Source organism: Syzygium oleosum, unplaced genomic scaffold (genome assembly GCF_021117445.2).
Source record: "Syzygium oleosum isolate NSW1041296 unplaced genomic scaffold, Sole_v2.1 Sole_v2.39, whole genome shotgun sequence".
Taxonomy (NCBI): Eukaryota; Viridiplantae; Streptophyta; class Magnoliopsida; order Myrtales; family Myrtaceae; genus Syzygium; species Syzygium oleosum.
Window position 1 is genome coordinate 2,446,992 of NW_026607523.1, and position 21,035 is coordinate 2,468,026.

Genomic DNA, 21,035 nt, shown 5'->3' on the forward strand with positions numbered 1-21,035 from the left:
GATATCTAGCGCGCCTAAGGTTGCGTGACCTCGATGTCACCTCGCTTGAGGTCACGCAACTCTAGCTGCCCATCGCCTAGGATCCCACGACTCCAGCAATCCCTAGCCTGGGGTTGCGCGACCTCGGCCACAACCGTGGCCAGAGCTTGTCGAGTAAGATTCCAAATGTGGTTTTTTCTTTTTTATTTTTTTAAAACCAAAGTTCTTTATGCAAATAATATTACCAAAAAGTAATTGCATTTCGTGAAAACCCCTTAGCTTAAAAGCAAATAGTCTTTACCAAATACTATTTGCATTTCAACCCTTTTAACTTAAAGTCATTTGCATTTATGCAAAGGTATTTCCAAAAAGCCGAACCAAACGCAACTTTAGTTGGTCATCAAAAGTCGTACGATTTAGCGACTTCTAGGGGTGAGCGATTTCAGGTTCCATATAGGTTCCACCTGGAACCTACCTGTTAGAATAAGTTACTCATTTTTTGAAACCTAAAACCTACCATGCATAGCCCGAAACCTGGAACCTACCCTGTCACAAGTTCCAGGGTCGATTCCAAGATCTATCCAAGCTCCACCTGTATTATTAATTAAATGATTGCATTGAATCATCGCCTTTAATAAATACCGCTTGCTGCTACAATCCACTGACCACAACTTATATTTAGACACGGAAAATATAAAATATTAACAAAGTAAAAGTCTCGGTCATAAAATGAAAGCTTGGATTAGTGGATCCAGGTTATACACTCATTATCGGACGCCATGGAATACTGCAGGATCACACGAAGACATAGACCAAGAAAAACATAAAAACTTGTTCTAGGTTCCACCTACCTAAAACATGAAACCTACTCGTCGAAATAGGTTCCCGATTTTTGAAACTTGAAACTTATCCTGCATACTTTGGAACCTAGAACTGAACAAGTTCCCACCGATCCGGTTCTTCGGTTCCAAGTTCTACCATGAAACCATGCTCACCCTAACGACTTTTGGCAACCAAACTCTTATTTGGTTGCTAGAGTTGGTATATTTGACAATCATACTTTAGTTTGGTCACCGAGAAGCATTTCATCTAGTGACCAAAAAAGAGTTTGATAGGTAGAAGTGGAATTTATGGCGATCAAACTCAAATTTGGTTGTCGGAGCATCTTTTCTTGCAACTAAATTTAGTTGCTCGTTGTTAGTCATTATTGGCAAGCTAATTAAGGATGCTAGTTTTTAACAATAGTTGATAAATTTAATGTGTTGATAAGTGAGCCAATTAAAAGTTGATAACTCAATAAAACATTAGAACACTTAAAAATATCAAATAAACATTGATAACCAACATATGGGAATTAGTAAATCAAAGCTAGTTGGTAATCTAATGGGAGAAAAGCTGCTACATCGCACAAATAAAGGTTGGTAAATTCATATGAGAGTTAATATGTTTAAGTTTATTGTAAGAAAAACAAGCAAAAGTTAATAAATGATAATAAAAATTGATAAATTAAAAAAACCAAATAAATATGGATGGACATGGGTGAAGGGAATCTCTACCCCGCAGGGCATGCCACAAATTGGGCAAATTTCCCAGCAAAGAGTGCCCGACGGGGCATTTGGCAATGGGGCAGGGAAAGGATCCCGTTAATCTGTCCGTTTATATATCTTTGAGACACACACACACACACACACACACACACACACACACACACACACACACACACACACACACATATATATATACATATATATATATATATATATATATACACAATGTTTAATCAATCTCGTAAATATGTTAATTGCAAGCAATATATTCCAATACATATTATGATGAAATGTAACTTTATTAAAAATTAAATTAAAAAAAAAGTAAACAAACTTAAGTGAATAATACTAAAAATATTATAAACAAACTAACACAAGAATATAACAACAAGCTCGAGAAATTTGTAAAATTCGACCAACTTTAAAGTGGCATAATTAGTATAATTATGAAAAGAAATTTATAGTAATTGTACATTCTCAATATTCTAATTCGTATCAACCGTGAACGAAGATAAAAAAAAAAATAATGAAAAAGAACAAAATTGTGACGAACCTCGTCCACTAAGCCTTGCACAGGGTACGAGGTGATAGCGGGGCAAAGCTTCGCTTCATGGGGTGAGGATGGGAATCCAATCCCCAGCCCTGTCTTGTGTCCATCCCTACAAATAAAAGTTGGTAATAATTCAAATGAGAGTTGATAGCCAAAACTAGTGAGCCTAGCACGAGGTATGAGGTGATAGCGGAGCTTTGCTCCGCTTCATGGGGTGAAAATGGGAATCCAATCCCCAGCCCTATCTTGTGTCCATCCCTAGAAATAAAAGTTGGTAATAATTCAAATGAGAGTTGATAGCAGTGAGATTTTATGGGACCGCTGCCAATTATTCTAAAAGTTTAAGCTACTAAATGAACTTATCTGATATCATGTGAGATTTTGTGGGACCACTACCAATTGTTCTAAAAGCTTAAATTGTTAAATGAATGCGTGGTTTAATATTTAATTATTATAACAATAGCCTAAACTAATGAATACTAAATACACTTGGTAACGTACTTGAATATAGATTGGTAAGAAAGACAAATAAAAATTGGTTAAGAATTTAAAAAAAAGGTCGGTCATGTGTAAACTGTCAAAATGAGTTAATAATTTCATAAAAGTGTCAATAAGATACCAACAGTTTTCACCAACAGTTTTTGGAAACTTATGGACTTTTTCATAACAGTTATTAGCAATTCTTAAGAGTAAGAGCAATTGAAGAAAGTTAACTCTAATTGTTCTAGTTTTTACGCAAATTTCATATCCGATAAGACGTCGTTGGACATTTATCTCCAAAAGACATTTCCTTGGATATGAAATTTGGGAAAAAAACTAAAGCAATGGCATGAGAATGCCACATAATTAAAGGCAATTTTGGACGGAGGATTAACGGGAGTAAATATGGGATTCAAGTAAAAGTCGGTAGTCTTTTATGAAACAAAAAAAAGTTTAGGATAAATTGGGACTAGATCAAAAGTCGTAGGTTTTTTATGAGCGAAAAAATTTATGATAAAATTGGGACTAGAGCTAAAGTTTGAATTTTTTTAGGATATTAGGTTTTGAATTGTTTATTTCCTTATGTTTTTTTTTATCTTGTATATCTAGATAAATGTATCTCTATATGAGATAGATAAATAAATTAAATCGTATTCGGCTCAATCCTTTTAGTAAAAGATTGGGCCAAGTTTAATAAAACGAACAAACGGTAAATATTTGGATTACAAAGTATCCATTGCTTCTAATTCAAATTTAATCTCCTTCCATACTTCACAAGCAACTAGTTCAGGACTCCATTTGCTAGCCTCGCGAATAATTTCAATACCCTTCCGAGTAAGATCACTTCCCTCATTATTATCTTGTACACATGCTTCCAAAGGTACTTGAATAGTTACGGCATCTGGTACGTTTCCCCAAGGGTGTCAGTAGAAAAAGTTGGCGTTTTTTTGGAATAGGAACAGTAATCACGTCTGACAATATAATAAATTATTGCAACACCACTCAATTCTCCTAACTCGCAAGTGCTTTTCAAAAGCGTCACCAAGAAAATGATCTTCAGCCCGTCTAGATTCTTATCCATATCAACCAAACCTGCCTACTGATATTGCATCTCAACCCGATCTGTCTCAACAGAGATTTTGACATTACACAAACTGAACCAACTCCGCAGAATTTGTAGAGATCCAGTTATGAACTGTTAAACCAAACCAAAAGAACTGTGTTTTCATACATCCTCGACTAAAAATCTCCTAACGCGAGTGCATTCACAAACAATGGAAGACAAGTCACATTGCACAAGCGAATACATAGGCTGTATATTTCACAGGAAATTAATGTAGCAGCCACAATATACACAAGAAGCTGCAAATAAGTTCAAGCAGAATGACGAAACTATACTTCTAGACATAGATTACATGAACAGGGACGTCGGAGTCCGTTTGCAACTATAGTTCAGAACATCCTCGCACGGCAACGTTCTCCAAAATTCACCAGGACAATGCCTTTTGGGTTCTCTCTTGGGGCAATACTAGAACGAGTTGAACCCTTCATGTTCAGATGAATTTGAGTCATCGCACGGGGAATGGTTATGTCTGCCTTCATAGGTCGTTATCACCATCCGACAATCTTCCGACAACCGCTCGACCCTCTTCTTCACTCGGCAATTACTGTGAGTGCAACGGTAATAACTTCTGCAGAAACAATCCACAAAAACATGAGCCTCTGAGACCGAGTAATTGTCTATGAACACAACTAAGGGCATATCTGATTACTCTACGAAACACACTCGAATAATTCAGAAATATCTTGGAAAAGGAGAAAAAAAGAATGGCCTTTGTGTGGCCCAAAGATTTTATTTCTAGTCGATCGTTATCTTCAATCTTACATTCATTTGGAACTGATCACTTAAACTACAAAAAGGGGAGAAACAACACAGAGAAAACACACGAACTCCTTCAATTATGAAGCCTATGGATGTGCAAGTCTTGTGCTATCGTTGAGTTCTGGATATTCATAATATCAGTATCCAATCTTTCCTTTCCCGTTTTTTTTTAATTTTCCATTGGAATAGTCAAAGAACTGGAACCCTAACTGGACAAAGGATTTCACATGCTTTCATTTTCACGGACATTAAGATTTGCTAATAAAGCCAACTAAGACAAAATCTTACAGTTCTGTGTATATGCACATAAATATGCATGTCCTGTCGAAAGAGACCAAGAACCAACTAAAATGAAGTGAATGAAAGAACAAATATATACTTTCAATTCCGCAACTCACTGACCCAACATATACATAATTCATCAGTAGAGCTGACAATAATTCAAAAAACTGTGCGCAACAAGAAAACTAGCAACAAGTTTAATAAAAAGAAAAATGTCTGCATGTATGAAGCGTATAAGAATGTCATTTTGACCATTGAGAGCAGGATGGCGAGAACATCAAATAAATAGTCACATAAATTTTGCCATGGTTAATATATAATATAAGTAGAAACTTGCTCACAGATTTCAGCCTTCAATTGATTATAAATTGAATAAAAAAAACATACTAACAGTGTCTAGCCTTTCCTGGCAACTTAACATGTATTTTGTTGAAGCAAATACTGTTTATGCTCATGGGAATATATATAGATACCTTATATGACAGTGTAGTCACTATTTATCACTGCAATTAGAATCCAAAACGTATAAGTGAAATGCCGTCACTTACATAATCTGTAGCAATTAACATAGCAATAATAAGCCAGATTGCAACGATGAAAGAGAATGAAGAAAAGGAGAAATACTTAGGTATCAATGTTGCACAGAAACTACTCTGATACCCTACTTTTGGCACGCACATTGAATGAAACTTTCTCAATAAAGGGGAATGAAACAATCTCGATCCTGTTCACTCAACTGTATCAGACCATTTACAACATCAATTACACATTTGTACAGATCAACTGCGCAAAGTCTGCACCATATGAGAAATCACACTTGCCGTTTACACAAGAACATTACCCATTAGCATAGTAAGAAGCTATTGTGATTTGCCAATCGAATCCCTAGTTTCAAAATTTCAGTCAATATATGTAAGATTTTGATGAAATAACGCAACAATGCATCCAGAAATCTAGTGCATGAGGAGAGAGAGAACAACACGCAATACTCTAATCAAGAGACGAGATATAGAAATTTTATGCGAAATTTCATAGTATAGTATATATGATTTATAAAAGCTGCACCGCCGAGAATGCCAAGAGGGCAAGGAGATGCTCCCCGCCAGCCCCAATCCTCTCTCCCAGTTCCATCATGAAAATTATACATCCATCTACCAAATAGACATTTACCCGGATGACACAGTAACTTTAGCTAGTAAATGATCGTACACCGTAAATTCAAGTACATGAGACTCTCTAAGCCCTCAAAAGCTTGAGCAAAATCTTACATAGATTCACTGTAAAGATGAAGACTCGCATATACAAGGCCATTCCGAATCACATTGCATCCCACCAAAAAATACATATTTTCAGACATTTCTCACGCAAATGGCTGGCCATTTATACAACTTCATCCATCAAACTATTTTCAGACGGTAACTTTCTCCCAAGAGCATTTGCCAAAATATAGTCTGAATCTTTCATTATGCGTACATTGAGCATTTTCCAGATGACTTTCTTCATAAATGATTTGTAACATTGACACACAGGAAGAAGCCTGGGTCATATTATCTTGAAAGAGGATTAACTTAGAAGGATTACTGTGATTAATATGACCGAGTAAGTCAATGCGTACAACTTCTTCTCAGTCCTGTTGTCGATATACTAGGAAGCAATCATCTTTAAAAAGTCCAAATTCGATCCTAAGCATGCATGATTCTTCCACTTTGGAACAGCCTTCCAAACAAACATCAGAGGATTCTTCCATTCAAGATGATGCTCATTTGTCCCCACTTATTGAGGCCAAACATGAAATTTCCCTGTCATTCTCTTTACCCTAAAAGATTTTTAGATGTTCTCTGAGCACGATCTTTTACTTAACCCAAATCGATCATCATATTAGAAGTATCATCATTTGAAAGAAAACAAGGAAATTCACACCACTTAACATGCAACAATCGGCTTCACTCAATTGGGGACATGCCGTACCATGGTAACACCTTAAAGTTTCTTCTTTACCTTGCAGATAATTTCTTTGGGTTAAACTAATTGATAAAATCATTAGTAACTAATGAACTTGGATAATGTGTAAATGTCACGTGTCTATCGATTATTATAGAAATTCTTAGTTAATCAACTTACATGTGTGTGATCCTAGAGATTTTTATACCAGCTTAAGCTCACAGATGAAAGTATCATTTAGAATCTCATTGCTTCAATATCATTTCTTTGTTCTAATTTAACCATTACACAGGTCATTTCTCTACAAGATTCGGGCACTGGTATTGATACTCGGGAATATGTGATGGAGCTTTACATATAGACACAGAGTGAGAGAAGCAAAATTATTGTGTTTTCAGACTCAGAATCCGTTACAATAAGAGTAAGGAGGTTGTCTTTGAAATTGCTTTAAACCTCAATATCCATACATACATTCATACATACATGCATGCATGCTGCATGCATGATTTTTGTTTGTTTTACTCACACTTTAAACTAAATATATATATATATATATATATTTCTTTTAACACCGATAGCAGAGGGTCAATATTTTCCTTCAACCATACCTTTGATTGGTGGGTTTCAAGTTTTTGACATTACTCGCATGCGTTAATCAAAATCAGATGCATTGATGCCCATAGCGATAACCCACCGTGCAATTAATGGCATCGTTAGAGAAAAACATGACCCCAAAACATATCTTTTTCGTATCTCCCTAGACATTTATCCGCCTATAACGTATCATACCTCTTATAAGAACATCAAACTTGTCCATGGAAAGAAAATTAGTCCATAATTAATTCTTTAAGCTCAATTTCGTACACAATTTGGACTCTCATTCTCATTGCAACCCTCTTAAATTTTATCACATTCCAAGCATTAGTCACAAACATACCCCTAAACTTCTTTTCCAACATACTTTTGTGACGCCATCCATAGAAGATCAACCAGAAGAAAAGAAACAGATGAGAAAATCATATCATGCATGAGTTTTAATCAGATCCATATGGTTGGAGCTTGGAGCATAGAGTAGAGAGAGGGGAGGGGGGCGGGGGGCGGGGGGCTCAGAAAATCTTCCAGATGTGAACCACCCAGATCTGTGCGCGAATGCTTTTCTCACTGGTGATGTCAGAAATGCCTATGAAAAGTAATCATCCGATGCTGAGAACAAAAAATAAATAAATTGATTTTTATGATTTTAGTGATGCCAAACCTGGGGTGGAGGCTGTTCTTGACCACTTTCTGACCGTACTTCCTCCATTTGTAGCCATCGTCTAACACATCCACCTCGCTCCTCGTCTGGAAGCAGAACCTTGGCTCCCTCAGCTTCCTCCTCACCTTCATCTTCCCTTTCTCCGCCGCCGCTGTGGAGCTCCGCCACCTACGAGGAAAGACTTACCATCAAAGACTCGCCTGCTTTAATTCTTACCTCGATATGTACCCTTTTTGTACTGAATTTGCTTCAATTAGGATTTACAGATTATCCCTGTATCGCATCGATTAGGTAACGAATATTCGGTATATGCTCGATTTGTTTCGAAAGTGGTAAATCAAATCCGTAAAGTACCATGAATTGTTGCCTTCGCCAGGATTCGCGCTGCAATTCTCGTCATTAACAGCCTTCGGATCGTGTGCGCCAACCTAAATTCGCCCCCATAAGCATCGGTTGTTAGCTAGAGCCACACGTGCACAAGCATTTCAACAATCATAAAAAGAACCAAAAGGAGGATTTAAATTCATTATAATGCACAACATCTCATGAAAGATATCATACGGTCAAAGATATAATAATTGATGCTATATTCGGTCACAGAGAATTCATCTTTCAGCAACCTGGTCATTATTCCAAGACGATCTGGCGACGAGGCCGTTGTGGTGGCCCAGCCCAACCCTGCCAGTGGCGGTGGTTGCAGCGGTCGGGGCACCTTCGCCGGCGGGGATGAGAGGAGGCGCCGGCGTCAAGAACCCGAGCACTGGGTTCTGGTCTTCGAACGGAACGAACCCGATCTCATGAATGCCATGACTGGTACCGGAGAAGCTGACTTGAAGGTCGTAGTTTGGAACCGAGGATGATGACGAGCCTCTTTCGCCTTCCATCCGGATCGAATCCTCCCTTCTCCTTAAATTATCCGACCTCGATGAAAGAGGCTTCAGCTGACCAGTTCCGTTCGGTGCGCGCGTCCGTACGACCCTTTCGAGTGCTGTCGAAGGCAACTTCCTTGCGTTCACACGCGAGTGCAAGCAAAGTGTCCTCCTCTGGTCAACAGGTAAACGCTACGCGGGAATGTTTTTCCTGGAGAAAAATTATTCCCTTCCCATCTTCTTCTCCATCTTCTTCTCCCACTAGGGTTGTAGTGCCTGTATCTTCAGTCCAGTCTAAAAGAGGACTGTGTACTATTTGGTAATACTATGTTGTGCAGTCTCTCTCTCTCCGTCTCTCTCTCTCTCTCTCTCTCTCTCTCTCTCTCAGCTGAGCCCTATATATGCAGTAGAGATAGGAATATTTTTGCCAATTCATTGAGAAGATATGCGTGTATGTCGTTTGATGTGCGAGACAGAAACTAGGGGAATGATGTTTCTTCTTTGCTTTTTTAACTCGCACACTTTAATTTTTGAAGAGCCCGAGATATCTATCCCATTGAACAGATGGATGCATTGGACTCTTACCAAATAATCCTTTTTCTTTTCTTGCCAAGCCAGAAATAAATAAATAAATAAATAAATAAATAAATAAACAAATAAGATGTACAAGGGGAGTGACTGTGGAAGTCTTAGAGGGAATACCCTCATGATGTTTTACATTCCAACGATCCCAAGATCCAAACAAATTTTGAAATGGAACATTTTAAGGATATACTCAAGTCCAAATCGAGTAGTACTAAAAGAGCCCTAAATCCTAAATTACCACCAAGGAAGTATTCCCACTGATCTAGATGTGACTGATTTTGCTTTTGATTTGAAGTGTTTTTAATTTGCAAATCCCCATTGGAGCACATGCTTATCATCTTATTAAGGTGGAGTCTCGCTCGACACACGAAAACAGTAAAATAGCGTGCATTAGGGCTTAGCGTGAAATGCGAGCCACGAATTCTTGAACATGAGGAATATGGAGTTCCATAATTTCAATCTTCAAATCTAATCTTGCATCATCATCCATGATGAATTTGAACATTTACGCTTGACTAATACATGGTAAGACACACATGATCAAGAGAGTGCTAACGTGTTGATGTACATAAGCCAGGAAGTCCATTTATTGTTGTTCTATCTTTGGAAAATTTATGTTTGTCTAGTCTATACTGATCGTCAATGTGCGAGCATATTCATGACAAAAGGAAATTTCATTTTTTACGATTGATAAGGGTGAAGTTGATGATATATCTAATTGGCTCGTAACTCAAAATATGGGTCAAATATTTTGAGTGAGTGTGAATTCAAATGATAACATTTGTGGGTTCAGGCTTAAACTCTTCTCAACAATCTTCGTAGATCGAGGTATCATGCTTTTGCTCCATCACGAAAAGAAAATGGCACAAAGGGCAATGTCTTAGATGCGTGGGAATACAAATGGTATTCAGGTTGAGATTTTGCGGAGTTAGCCTTTAGTGGCATTGGGAGGTTTCACTTGGAACTTTGATTTTATGATTTGCCCTAATTCTTCCGTTTGGGTACATAATTTTGCTTGCTGATGGTCCTGAACGCAGTGGTGTTCACCCATCTCGCCAATAGATGAAGATTGTTCGGCATTGGTTTGCTGTCTCCACCAGCAACTTCCCCAGACAGGGTTTGAATCAAGCTGTGGAGTTTGTAGGTCCTGCTTCGCACCCGTCGGTTGCATTTCTCTGGGTTTGACTTTTGTTCTCTCCACAAGTCAGGTTTTGTAGTGGTCGATTTGCAACTTTTTGCTAAAAAGATTTGGTTCATTTGGTTTTGGAAAGGGCCATGTTCATTCCTTCCGACCACCCTCGGTGGCATTAACCTATGCACTTGTTTCCCGTCAAATGTGCCATCAATGTCATGATGTTTTCACAATGCAAACTTTTACTACGTTATTGTCATAAGTTAGGTGCTCAGTCAACAATTTTTTTTTTTTTAGCAAAATCACCTTGCATTTATCGAAGTCAACCCTGCTTGGAAATATACGTCTTTTATCTATAAATTGTTGCACACTAAATAAAATTCATATTTGTTGTTTTGATGTTCTTTGTAATTCCATGTTCGAAAAGTCTGAAACATCTCTGAAGAATTGTGTATGTGAATAATAAATCATTTCCCAAACATCAGGTCTCCATTTCCTTGTAGTGGCACCATGGTAGTCTAAGCAACATTATGTCATAAATACAATCAAGTTGAAATAAATGGAAAAAAAATTAACCTGACACTTTTCTAAGCAACATCATGTCATAAATACAATCAAATTGAAATAAATGGCAAAATAAAAACCAACTTGACACTTTTTTTCTCAATAAAGATATCATTAACTCAGGTAATATGGTAAATGAAACACCACTGAGAGATGAAGTGAACTCAAGATACAAACTTGTATACACTATAATGCATAGATATAAACTTAATCTATCACTCGCTCTTTAGTGAAAATGTGAATAAAGAAAGAGAAACAAACAAAGGAAGTAAAAAATAAGTGTACCTGCTTTGAATATCTTATTACATCATCTTTCGTTTGGTGTGTTCTTCTTTTTGCAGAAGAACGTGTTTGAAATTGCTGTCTGAAATGAAATCGACCAGAGATATATAGTAGGACACTAAGTGGTCTTATATGAGTAAGAGTAACATGTGAGTGATCAAAGTTTTAATGAAAGCTCTGCATCTGTTCGGTCGAAACAAGTTTTCTCCAATCTGGATCGTTGCCCATTTTGGTTTCAATTGTTGTCCTATGGGAACTTAGACCCGAGACTTTGTTTGTGTACTTGAACTGGTAGAAGAAAAATTCTCCATACTTCATATTGTCCATTGATAACATCAGTACAAGTCACAGGTACGTATGCATTTCCACAAGCTTTTCTACACTCTAAGCTGCCCTTTAACTTTCGAAAACAGACTAGCTAGTTGTTCGCTACAGTTATTTTGATGTTTTACATATCCATAATTGGTTAGGTTTTCTCACGAGATCCTTGAGTCTGGGGAAAGGGTTAACGTCTCGCAATGATAAAATTAAAAGTAGGATGAAGTAGAGAGAGCGTGAGAGGAAGAGCGGACAATTCTAATGGTCCCGAATGTTCAGTGCAGGCGGTGTATCAAGTCACTTGTTGTGGAGAATTTCCTCAGTGATTCACTTTCGAGGTCAATAGAAGTGTTGAAGTCCAGAAGACCAAAAAGTCCCTTCAATGAGGGAAACTATGGGGTGTATATGGTGAGACGATAAAAAAGATTGGTTTACAGGATTATGCCATATGTAAATTCTAGCATAGGAAATCAATGGTAGATAGACTGCCATGTGTCAGGGGAACATGGCAAACTCATTAGCTTATCACGTGTCAAAAGGACACAACCGACACCAAACCCACTAGAAAGGATTAGGAAATAGGCCGAGTCATCCTAATGAGCCCCGCTCCAAGCCTACCAAATCAAAACTCTCTAAAACATTCCAAAGGAACAAGAATAACCTCCAATCCCACCACCTATCCCAAGTTATCCTTGCATTGAGCAATGCTCACGTCAAATAAACCTGCAACAAATCCCTGATTATGCCATTTGTTAATGAATTCAACAAATTATATAAAAACATTGGTTTTTTTCGTAAATGAAAGGACAAGATGGCACATCTATACCGTGTTATTAAATTGTTAGAGGGACAAAGTGAGATTTTTATTAATTAATTCGGCAAAACTAACTGCAATTATAACAAGAATCAAGTAATCATGATGCTTGCTTAAGACTAGGAAAGAAAAAAGTCATATTTTCAGCAGTTAGGACGCACTGTGCATGTCATTCTCTTCATATGAAGGCATTATAATCATGGGTGAGACTTTTAGAGCTTCCCTCGGCAAGAGGCAAAGCTGTCATCGATCTGTGACTTCGAGATACTATTATGGAATTTGAACATTCAATCCCTCAGTGCTTTACTAAATTTTCGATAATAACTATTATTTATTTCTGGATGAAATGAAGTATAAATACTTTCAGCTCAACTTATCTCTACAAATTGTAAACTATTCGGTCCACTTGTGTCGAGTAAAGATCCACTCTCAAAGGCATGAGCATGGATACATTGTGGTTCGAACATGGAATCTATTTATCACGAAGAAAGAAGCTTCCACTCCTAAGTGAGATATGAAATGAATCAATCAAAATAACCAACGATAACCATCATAAAACAATGCAAGTAATGAGGGAGGATTTAAAGAGAGTAACTACATCAAAATCTACATGGAAAATCTTTTTCATGTGAAAGTGGAAAAAATCGCGGATAATTCACTAATCAACTTCAATTAAGAGTACTTTGACAAAAAAAAAAAACCTTCAATTAAGAGTACAAGAGGTCTAGACACACCAATAACTACAAACACACAAGCTCCCCTTCTACAAGCTACTATACTACTAACTCTAAATTCAAAGCATGTGCTAACCACTCTATCTAGGAGTCGACATAACTTACTTGTAAGCTTGTTACAACCTTGTACAAGAACAATAAATACAATAAATTCTTGTAATTCAATTTGAATACAGAGCAACCAGCTTGGATGTGTGTAGAAAACCCTAAAGTCTCTCTCTCTCTCTCTCTCTCTCTCTCTCTCTCTCTCTCTCTCTCTCTCTCTCTCTCTCTCTCTCTCTCTCTCTCTCTCTCTCTCTCTCTCTCTCTCTCTCTCTCTCTCTCTCTCCCCACCCAATCAAGAAGAAGAAATTGAACACAAATAAGATAAGACATGGACGAACGACCAAACTAGAGAAAAAATATCTTGGGAGTCTCTTTCACGGATTGCATAGAGAAACAAGTCAATTAATGATTGTCTATATTGTGGAGGAAACCCTCTTTGTATATGGATTTTGAAAGTTTCAAGATTTGATGTCTCGTATGCAAAGAAATTGTCCAATCGGTCCTAAATCTATTATACGAATGCCAATTCAATTCTAAATTTTTCAATTTTATCAATTTAGTCTTAAATTTATGCGCAAAGTTCCAACATAGTCCTTCGGGTTAATTTTCGCTGGAAATTATTGACGTGGCGGTGTGCAACATAAGACGATCGGTGATGACTAAATTGCTACATCGGCGGAAGGACTACATTGGAATTTTTTGCAAAAGTTTAGGACTAAATCGACAAAATTGAAAAGTTAGGACTGAATTGGCATCCGTACAATAAGTTTAGAATTGATTGGATAATTATAGTCATCATCCTTTTATGTCAAATGCATCTACCATTATTCTCCATTTTTCTTGTTTAACATGTGATTATTCCAATATTTAATGAAGCAATTTTATTTTGTACATGAAAATTAAAAAGTTTATAACTGAATCGGCATCCGTACAATAGGTTTATGACTGATGCGGTAATTTTCTCTCTTGTATATAGTCATCATCCTTTTATGTCAAATGAATCTACCATTATTCTCCAATTTTCTTGGGTAACATGTGATTATTCCAATATATTGTTATGGAATTTTATTTCGTAGATGTGAAAAAGATCATTTTGACATACAGAGTTTAATGGTGACCCGAGTGTGTTTTCAATTAGTGGATATAATGTAACTTTTCGACCAAAATAATAATAATAATAATAATAATAATGTAACTCCCAATATTCTGTGGAAGCTGAATTGTAGAACATTGGATTCGAATCCAACATGAGTGACACCCAGATATTTGACATTAGGACTGGAGTTTCAATTTAAGTGGTGAATCAAATGTTAATCATCATATACAGCAATGGACTTATCTGGAGTTCATATTAATAGAATACTCCAATTCTTTTGATGCCTACCCACTTAGAAAATATATGATGTCATGGTTTAGTAAGTATTGACGATGTGACAAGTGAACCAATTATTTTGCTTATATTCGTGAGATTTCAAGTATGTATAAGTAACAAAATTGAAATGTGTAGCATAACGATTAACGTGACGTGCTAACGTGTACTTCGTTTAGGTTACCATTTCCTTCCATCAAGCTAACAACTATTGAGTAATTTGCCAAAACTTCTCTCTATCTGTATAATCATTCAAATATTCAGAAGGGACAACATTATATCTATTTTAAAGTAAAAGTACGAAAGCATATTATCGGAAAATAGTGCATATTAAGATGTGTGGATGGGCATCTAGGAGAATAAAAGTCACAAGGACAATGAGTGGTGGGTACATCAAAACTTCCATCAATGTCAAAGTATGTGCTCCTATGGCTGCTTAAAGATGGGGAAAGAAATGATAGGCCTCTCAAATCCTGCCCAATCAAATTGCTTTCCATCTATTTTAATATTTAAAGATATTAAGATTTACAATTAATTTTATGTTTGAAAAAATTAAAGGGATAATGACACAAACAGTTCTTGAACTTTAACACAATGTGCAATGTTGTCCCTGAACTTTTAATTTGTTCAATATCACTCCTGAATTTTTTGTATATGTTTTATATTAAACATTTTCATATAGTTCAATGACTACATTGAACATATACCAATAATCCAGAAATCACATTGAACGAATTAAAAGTCTTGAGACCACATTGAACATTAGGCTGAAGTTTGGGAACCATATTAAACAAATTAAAAGTTCTGAGATTACATTACATATTGTGCCAAATTTCATGTCATTATCCCAAAAATTAGAGCATGCACCATTAGTGTGGGAAAAAAAAAAAAACTCTGCACAAGCAACATTATCCACCATTCGTTTAAGGGTTTTAACAATCCATCAAATTGAGGATAGTGAGGACCGCTTGCGGAAAAAGTTTTACACTAGCAATGTGTGTTAGAATTACACTTTATATATTTTTCCAGTGATTTGTTGACTGATAAAGTGTTTGGGTTAAGATAAGTGGTAACCTAGGAAACAACGCCCCACTATTATGTGGATGATACTATACGTAATGCATGTAAACGAGACTGTTTACGTGTATTTGTAAAGATTAATTGAGTCGAAAAGTTCATATAAAATAATGAGAATGCTAAATGTATTTTTAAAAAAATGATAGGACCACGAATTTAAAAGTGCAAGCTAAGAAAGTGAATCATTAATAACTCGAAACATCATCGGTGTGAAATATATTCATATAAGCAGTCATGAAATAGAAACATCTATTTGTTAATGGAATGAATACACTTGTCAAAATGATAGGGAATACAAGCTAGAAATTTTATATCCCAATGATGCTGACATCCAGACATGAATCGATACGGAGCTTTCTAAGAATTTGCTCGGGTCTAATGTGTCGGGTCTTCGTATTGATCACTTCTGTATTTCAAGTCCGTGATATTTTTAAACTTTACATTGAAACCAGTGCATCGCTAATAAAGAAAAAGGGAAGTAGACAAAAGGGGAACATATCGATTAATTATTATTTCTATTTTATCGAATATCCACTTTCAATCTTCCCTGCAAAAAGTGGAGACTACTCTCATAATAACCTCCACCTCCATTTCTTCTGTTTACCATTTCTCGTAGCCATCCACTCATCCATCACCTGTTACTTCATCTACAGTCCCTCTCTCTCTCTTGAAAAGACCCTCCCAACCCCCTCCACATCACCCACTGTCACAACAAATCCTTTCCCTCTTCCTTTCTCTCTCTTTCTCTCTCGACAAAAACTTCATACAGGGCCTCTATCGAAAGGGAAAAACTACGAAAAACAAGGCAAAGAGAAGTTCGTAGATTAACCAGCTGTATTAACAATCTTACTCTCTCTCTCTCTCTCTCTCCCACGTACACAAACACACAGATGAACAAGCTCTTTCTGACGATGGCGTTGGGGTGAGAATATTCAGATCTGTCTGATATAACGTTGTGGGCTTAACTTTCTACAGGACAGCGATCTCCCCCAGCCGACGGCCTAACCTATGTCCCTCGCTAAAGTCCACGGATCTTGGTTTTCTTTTTCTTTTTTATAACTATAATCCGGAAGCACCTTGGACGTCCATGAATCGTGTGACAAGCCCCCATGAATCCATTAAGTTCGCGCTTTTGATTAATTTAGGTAGCCCTGATCTAAAACAGTTTGTACGTAATTGATAGGATTCGAAAGGGTGACAATTTCTGAATTAGAAATCTCCCGACATCCCAGTCAACGACGCTAACCTGGTGTTATCCATGAATTATTCTAGAAAATCTTGCTGTAGAAGTTTGAAAAGTTATCTGTCTTTTCCAGTTTCTTTCTTGCTCCCAATTTAGCCGGTCACACTTATTCTAGAATGAAAGACTTGCTAAGTTGCTTTTATGGTGTTTTTTTTTTTTGGTCGAAGCATTACGGTGTTGAAAAAGTGCAATATATATAATACCTTATTTTGGGAGATACCGAGGAGACAAGTATGATAGATTAATTGTTTAATCCTCTTAATAAATTCATTTAAATTTACATTTACTCAAAAAATGAACTCAATGAGTTATGTACAACTAAAATACATTAATTATTCCTCTTTATACTGAATTTTCCAAATACCTTATGGTGCACATGAACAAATCCCCACCTTAAAGTGTGTTGTGCTATACTTGTTTTTCCTTAGTTGATCAAGTATCTTTCTCCACCAACATATCAGCTTAAATCTCCGTATTGGTGTTCTGCACTATGATTGTGCCCTGCAACAAACCTCGATCATCGCTAACATCGGACCTTCCTTGAGATAGTCAATCAAATATTGATACACCCGTAAAGAGGCACAACCCATCTAGCCAACAATTGACTCAATTACCATTTGATGTGGATTTGTAATAGAAGAGTGATGCCTTCATTATAGGGAAATCACAAAGAGAAAATCCATCTTGTTGGATTTACCTTCACTTATAAGTTTAGATCAAGAAATTATGCATATCCAAAATATTAACTATATCAGACCACATCAATTCTTCATTATAATAGATGAGTTTTTCTTTTTCCATTGAACTAACGCTTTAGGTCCAACAAGATAAGATCATCCATGTTGAGATAGGGTTTGTAAGGAATCACTACCTTTTGATGGGCTACTGGAGATTACGTTGAGTTTGAATATAGTTACTTGAATTGTGGCCAAAGTTATTTGAATATAGTTTTACTTATGCTCATCGCTCCCAAATTGGTTGGAGGGAGTTCCCATTAAAATAATTTTTTAATATTTCTCATCAGATACAATGCGATTATAATGTATCAAAACGATGCACGAGGCTCTTAGACTCGTCATATAAATAGTACTTTTTTTTGGTTGAAATATGTATATGGTACTTTTTCTTTTTGGTCGAATATATTTATGGTACTTGATTGACATAAATTCTTACATTTTCACAGAAGCATACACACAAAATCACATCTTAACAGCAAACATATCTTTACATGGACAATGATCCATTGACATCTTAATAATAAAATAATGCCAATATTTTATATGTTAATCATATATACCATTATTTCCTCGTAAATTAATGGCCGTGACGAAAGAGTCACTGAACCAAGACATCGGTAGGTATCTCGTCCCTCTCAATGTGAACGAAACTTTTGTGGCACGCCATTCACGGCCACCATCAATTAACTTGTGCAACACATGTTGATGCCTCTGTGCGTAATTACTGGACTACTTGATATTATTTTCGACTCCGACTAATTACATTTTCTTACATAAGTGAAGTTAGCGCCTAAAATTCTCAATATTTTACTATCTTTGCCAAGGTCATATGGCAATATTGCCATTCGACTTGTGCACAATCGCTGAAGCCAATGCCTTAAATTAACACAAGAGAAAGGAAAGAGATCAAAACCAAACCCTAGCCCCACATGTCATCTGCAAAAACCCTAGACAGATTTCACGAACATGAAATTAGGGTTACATGGAACATGACTTGGGCAGAATTCTTCCATTATTTTTTTCCTTTTCCAGTTCTCGGGGGAAAGTCGGCGGTAGAAGCTATAAGTAGAGATATTCTATGTCTCCTCAAATGGAGTACATATACAGAATTCAACTTGTCATCTTCACAAAACTACACAGTTCTCCAAATGTGGAATCAAGATGGAGTAGCATTTGACTCGTGCACATGTTTTCGTGTCAGAGGTGTTAACCTATGTGGCAAGAGAGTTTGCTCATTTCCTTATGTTTTTGGGTTCAAATCTTATCGGGAGTACTTCAAGAATAAAATTATGAATGCACCAGGCCGATATGAGAAGTGCATCTTTAAGATTGTCCGAGGAAGTAAACCGGTCAAGATGTGCGAAAGCTGGCCTGAACACCACTCGACCCATTATACCAAACAAATACTTTTAAAAAGAATGCTTAGTAGCGATCTCTTTTTTAGCATTAACGTGAGAGAAAAGGACAAAAGGCCAAGTCCAAGAGCACGGCAGGCAAATCACAAAAGTTTAGAAATATTTCACGGAGGCAGAATTATAGAGTGATGTATATGGCACTGTGTTTTACACATGTCATCGGGGTACACTAATTTCATTATGTACATAACTTTTGAAAATTGTGTTTTCAAACGTGATCATATGTTAACCATACTTTTCATTATCAGATTTATGAAAACTCATGTCACGTTTTAAGACTGACATTTGCGCACACGAGGAACAATTTATTTAACGTTGCCGGAAATGGTGGGAATCTAGATTTACCATCAATCGTTATATACATAGAAATCGTATTCGCTAAACATATTTTATTTGGAATAATTCAATTTTTCAATACATGGATCATGCATAAAATAAGAAAATCAATGCTTTGAAAATCAAAAAGTCGTCTTAATTAGGTATTTAACAAGTGTCATGAATCACGCGCTAACGAAATCAAAAATACAAAATTCCCAAATAAAAAAAAGAGTGGTGTCAGAAAGAGGGGAGCAAAACAGTGGTCCCATTTATTTCTAGCCACAGGGGGGGCAAGAATAATTACAGAACCAATAATTTCCCCCAAACCAAGAGAAACAACAATCGAACCACCCACCCAACAATTTCCCTAAGCAAATTGGCAAAGGAGGGAAAAGAAAAGAAAGAAAGAAAGAAGTTTACCTACGGATCCGACATCTTCATGATTTCGAAGATAAGAGTTCAAAAGTGCAATGTATTATTCTCTTACCACAAGAAAAGAAAAAGCACAAAAAAATGAGAAAAAGATTGCAATTCGAAGCAATAAGAGAGAGAGAGAGGAGAGAGAGAGAGCGCAAAGGGGCAGCAGCATATGCTGAATTCCATGCAACAATCATGGCTTTTCAATCAAGTTCTGAAGCCTTCTAATGGCTCATGATGATGGAGTGAGGCATCGGATATTTGGCGGGCCCGATCTGTCTCGATCCGGCTCGCTCCTCTCTACATACATTCCATTCTCTTTTATTATATCGTCTTTTCCCAACAATCGAACCGGTTTGAAATCTGGAGGAGGGGATGTGCAGGTGAAACTTAGCCATCTCCAACCAACTTGCCAATAGAGAAACCCAGGAAGAGAATGTTCAAGTACTCATCACCTGTAAAGATCAATGAGAAAAAAATTATCTACCATGATTAGCCAATTATGGAGCTAAAGGAAAGTGTCTTGGATTAGAAAAAGGGAAGAAAGCTAGGGTTTTCTTAACTTATCAATGTAGAGCGAGTAGCTAGGGTTTTCTTAACTTGTTAATGTAGAGCGATTGATTGTGCGCTACATTTGAAAGGAAAGATGCCGGAGCATTGCCCGTTTTCGTACTTTAATCTTAGGTCAAATTTCTACCAACACGTTACTGAAAATACTATAAGATCTTCAGTTACTAAACGACGTGTTCCGGATATATGTTTAGATAAGTGGACGGTAGTCTTTCGTTTTAGTATCATAGTATACGATTTCGAATAAAACCCAGTTTTGTTCAAATCTATAGAAACTCCCTCGTTTGCCACCCATTTGGATTTTCTTCACGTTTTGTTTTCGGCCTAGTCCTAACTAAACACGTCTAAAGTCAGGTGCTAGTGGCACTGTGGCATCATGCACGATTTTTATTAAAGCCTGACATTTCGACTTTGCTTTCTTCTTCTTCTCTCCTTTCGGTCTTTTATGGGTCTACCTTCTTTTTCAACGAGTTTCTACTTATTCTCTTTCACCTGTCTCGGATTCATATGATTCGAACTCGTGGTCCTACCCTTGCTTCGTTCATCTGCAGAATTTAAGATCCAGAACGTAAATCAAGTGATTCTCCGACAATTAGGACTTCTACAACAAACACTCACATACTGACTGAT

General features: G+C 36.8%; 1 protein-coding gene across 1 annotated transcript; it reads right to left on the reverse strand.

Moving 5' to 3' along the window:
- Positions 1-3,754: 3,754 nt before the first annotated feature.
- LOC115691342 (probable WRKY transcription factor 12) lies at positions 3,755-9,203 on the reverse strand. Its single transcript, XM_030617938.2, has 4 exons — positions 8,537-9,203; positions 8,271-8,344; positions 7,917-8,084; positions 3,755-4,247 (listed from the first exon to the last, which is right to left on the reverse strand). The coding sequence occupies exons 1-4, from the start codon at positions 8,798-8,800 to the stop codon at positions 4,085-4,087; spliced, it is 669 nt and encodes a 222-aa protein (XP_030473798.2). The 5' UTR covers positions 8,801-9,203; the 3' UTR covers positions 3,755-4,084.
- Positions 9,204-21,035: the final 11,832 nt, after the last annotated feature.

What these genes read in the sequence shown, in the direction of transcription:
- LOC115691342 (XM_030617938.2), bottom strand. Translation starts at nt 8,800, where the DNA reads ATGGAAGGCGAAAGAGGCTCGTCATCATCCTCGGTTCCAAACTACGAC. An exon ending in CGTCTTGGAATAATGACCAG is followed by an intron (nt 8,345 to 8,536) that starts GTTGCTGAAAGA and finishes GGGCGAATTTAG; the next exon opens with GTTGGCGCACACGATCCGAA. An exon ending in GGCGAAGGCAACAATTCATG is followed by an intron (nt 8,085 to 8,270) that starts GTACTTTACGGA and finishes CTTTCCTCGTAG; the next exon opens with GTGGCGGAGCTCCACAGCGG.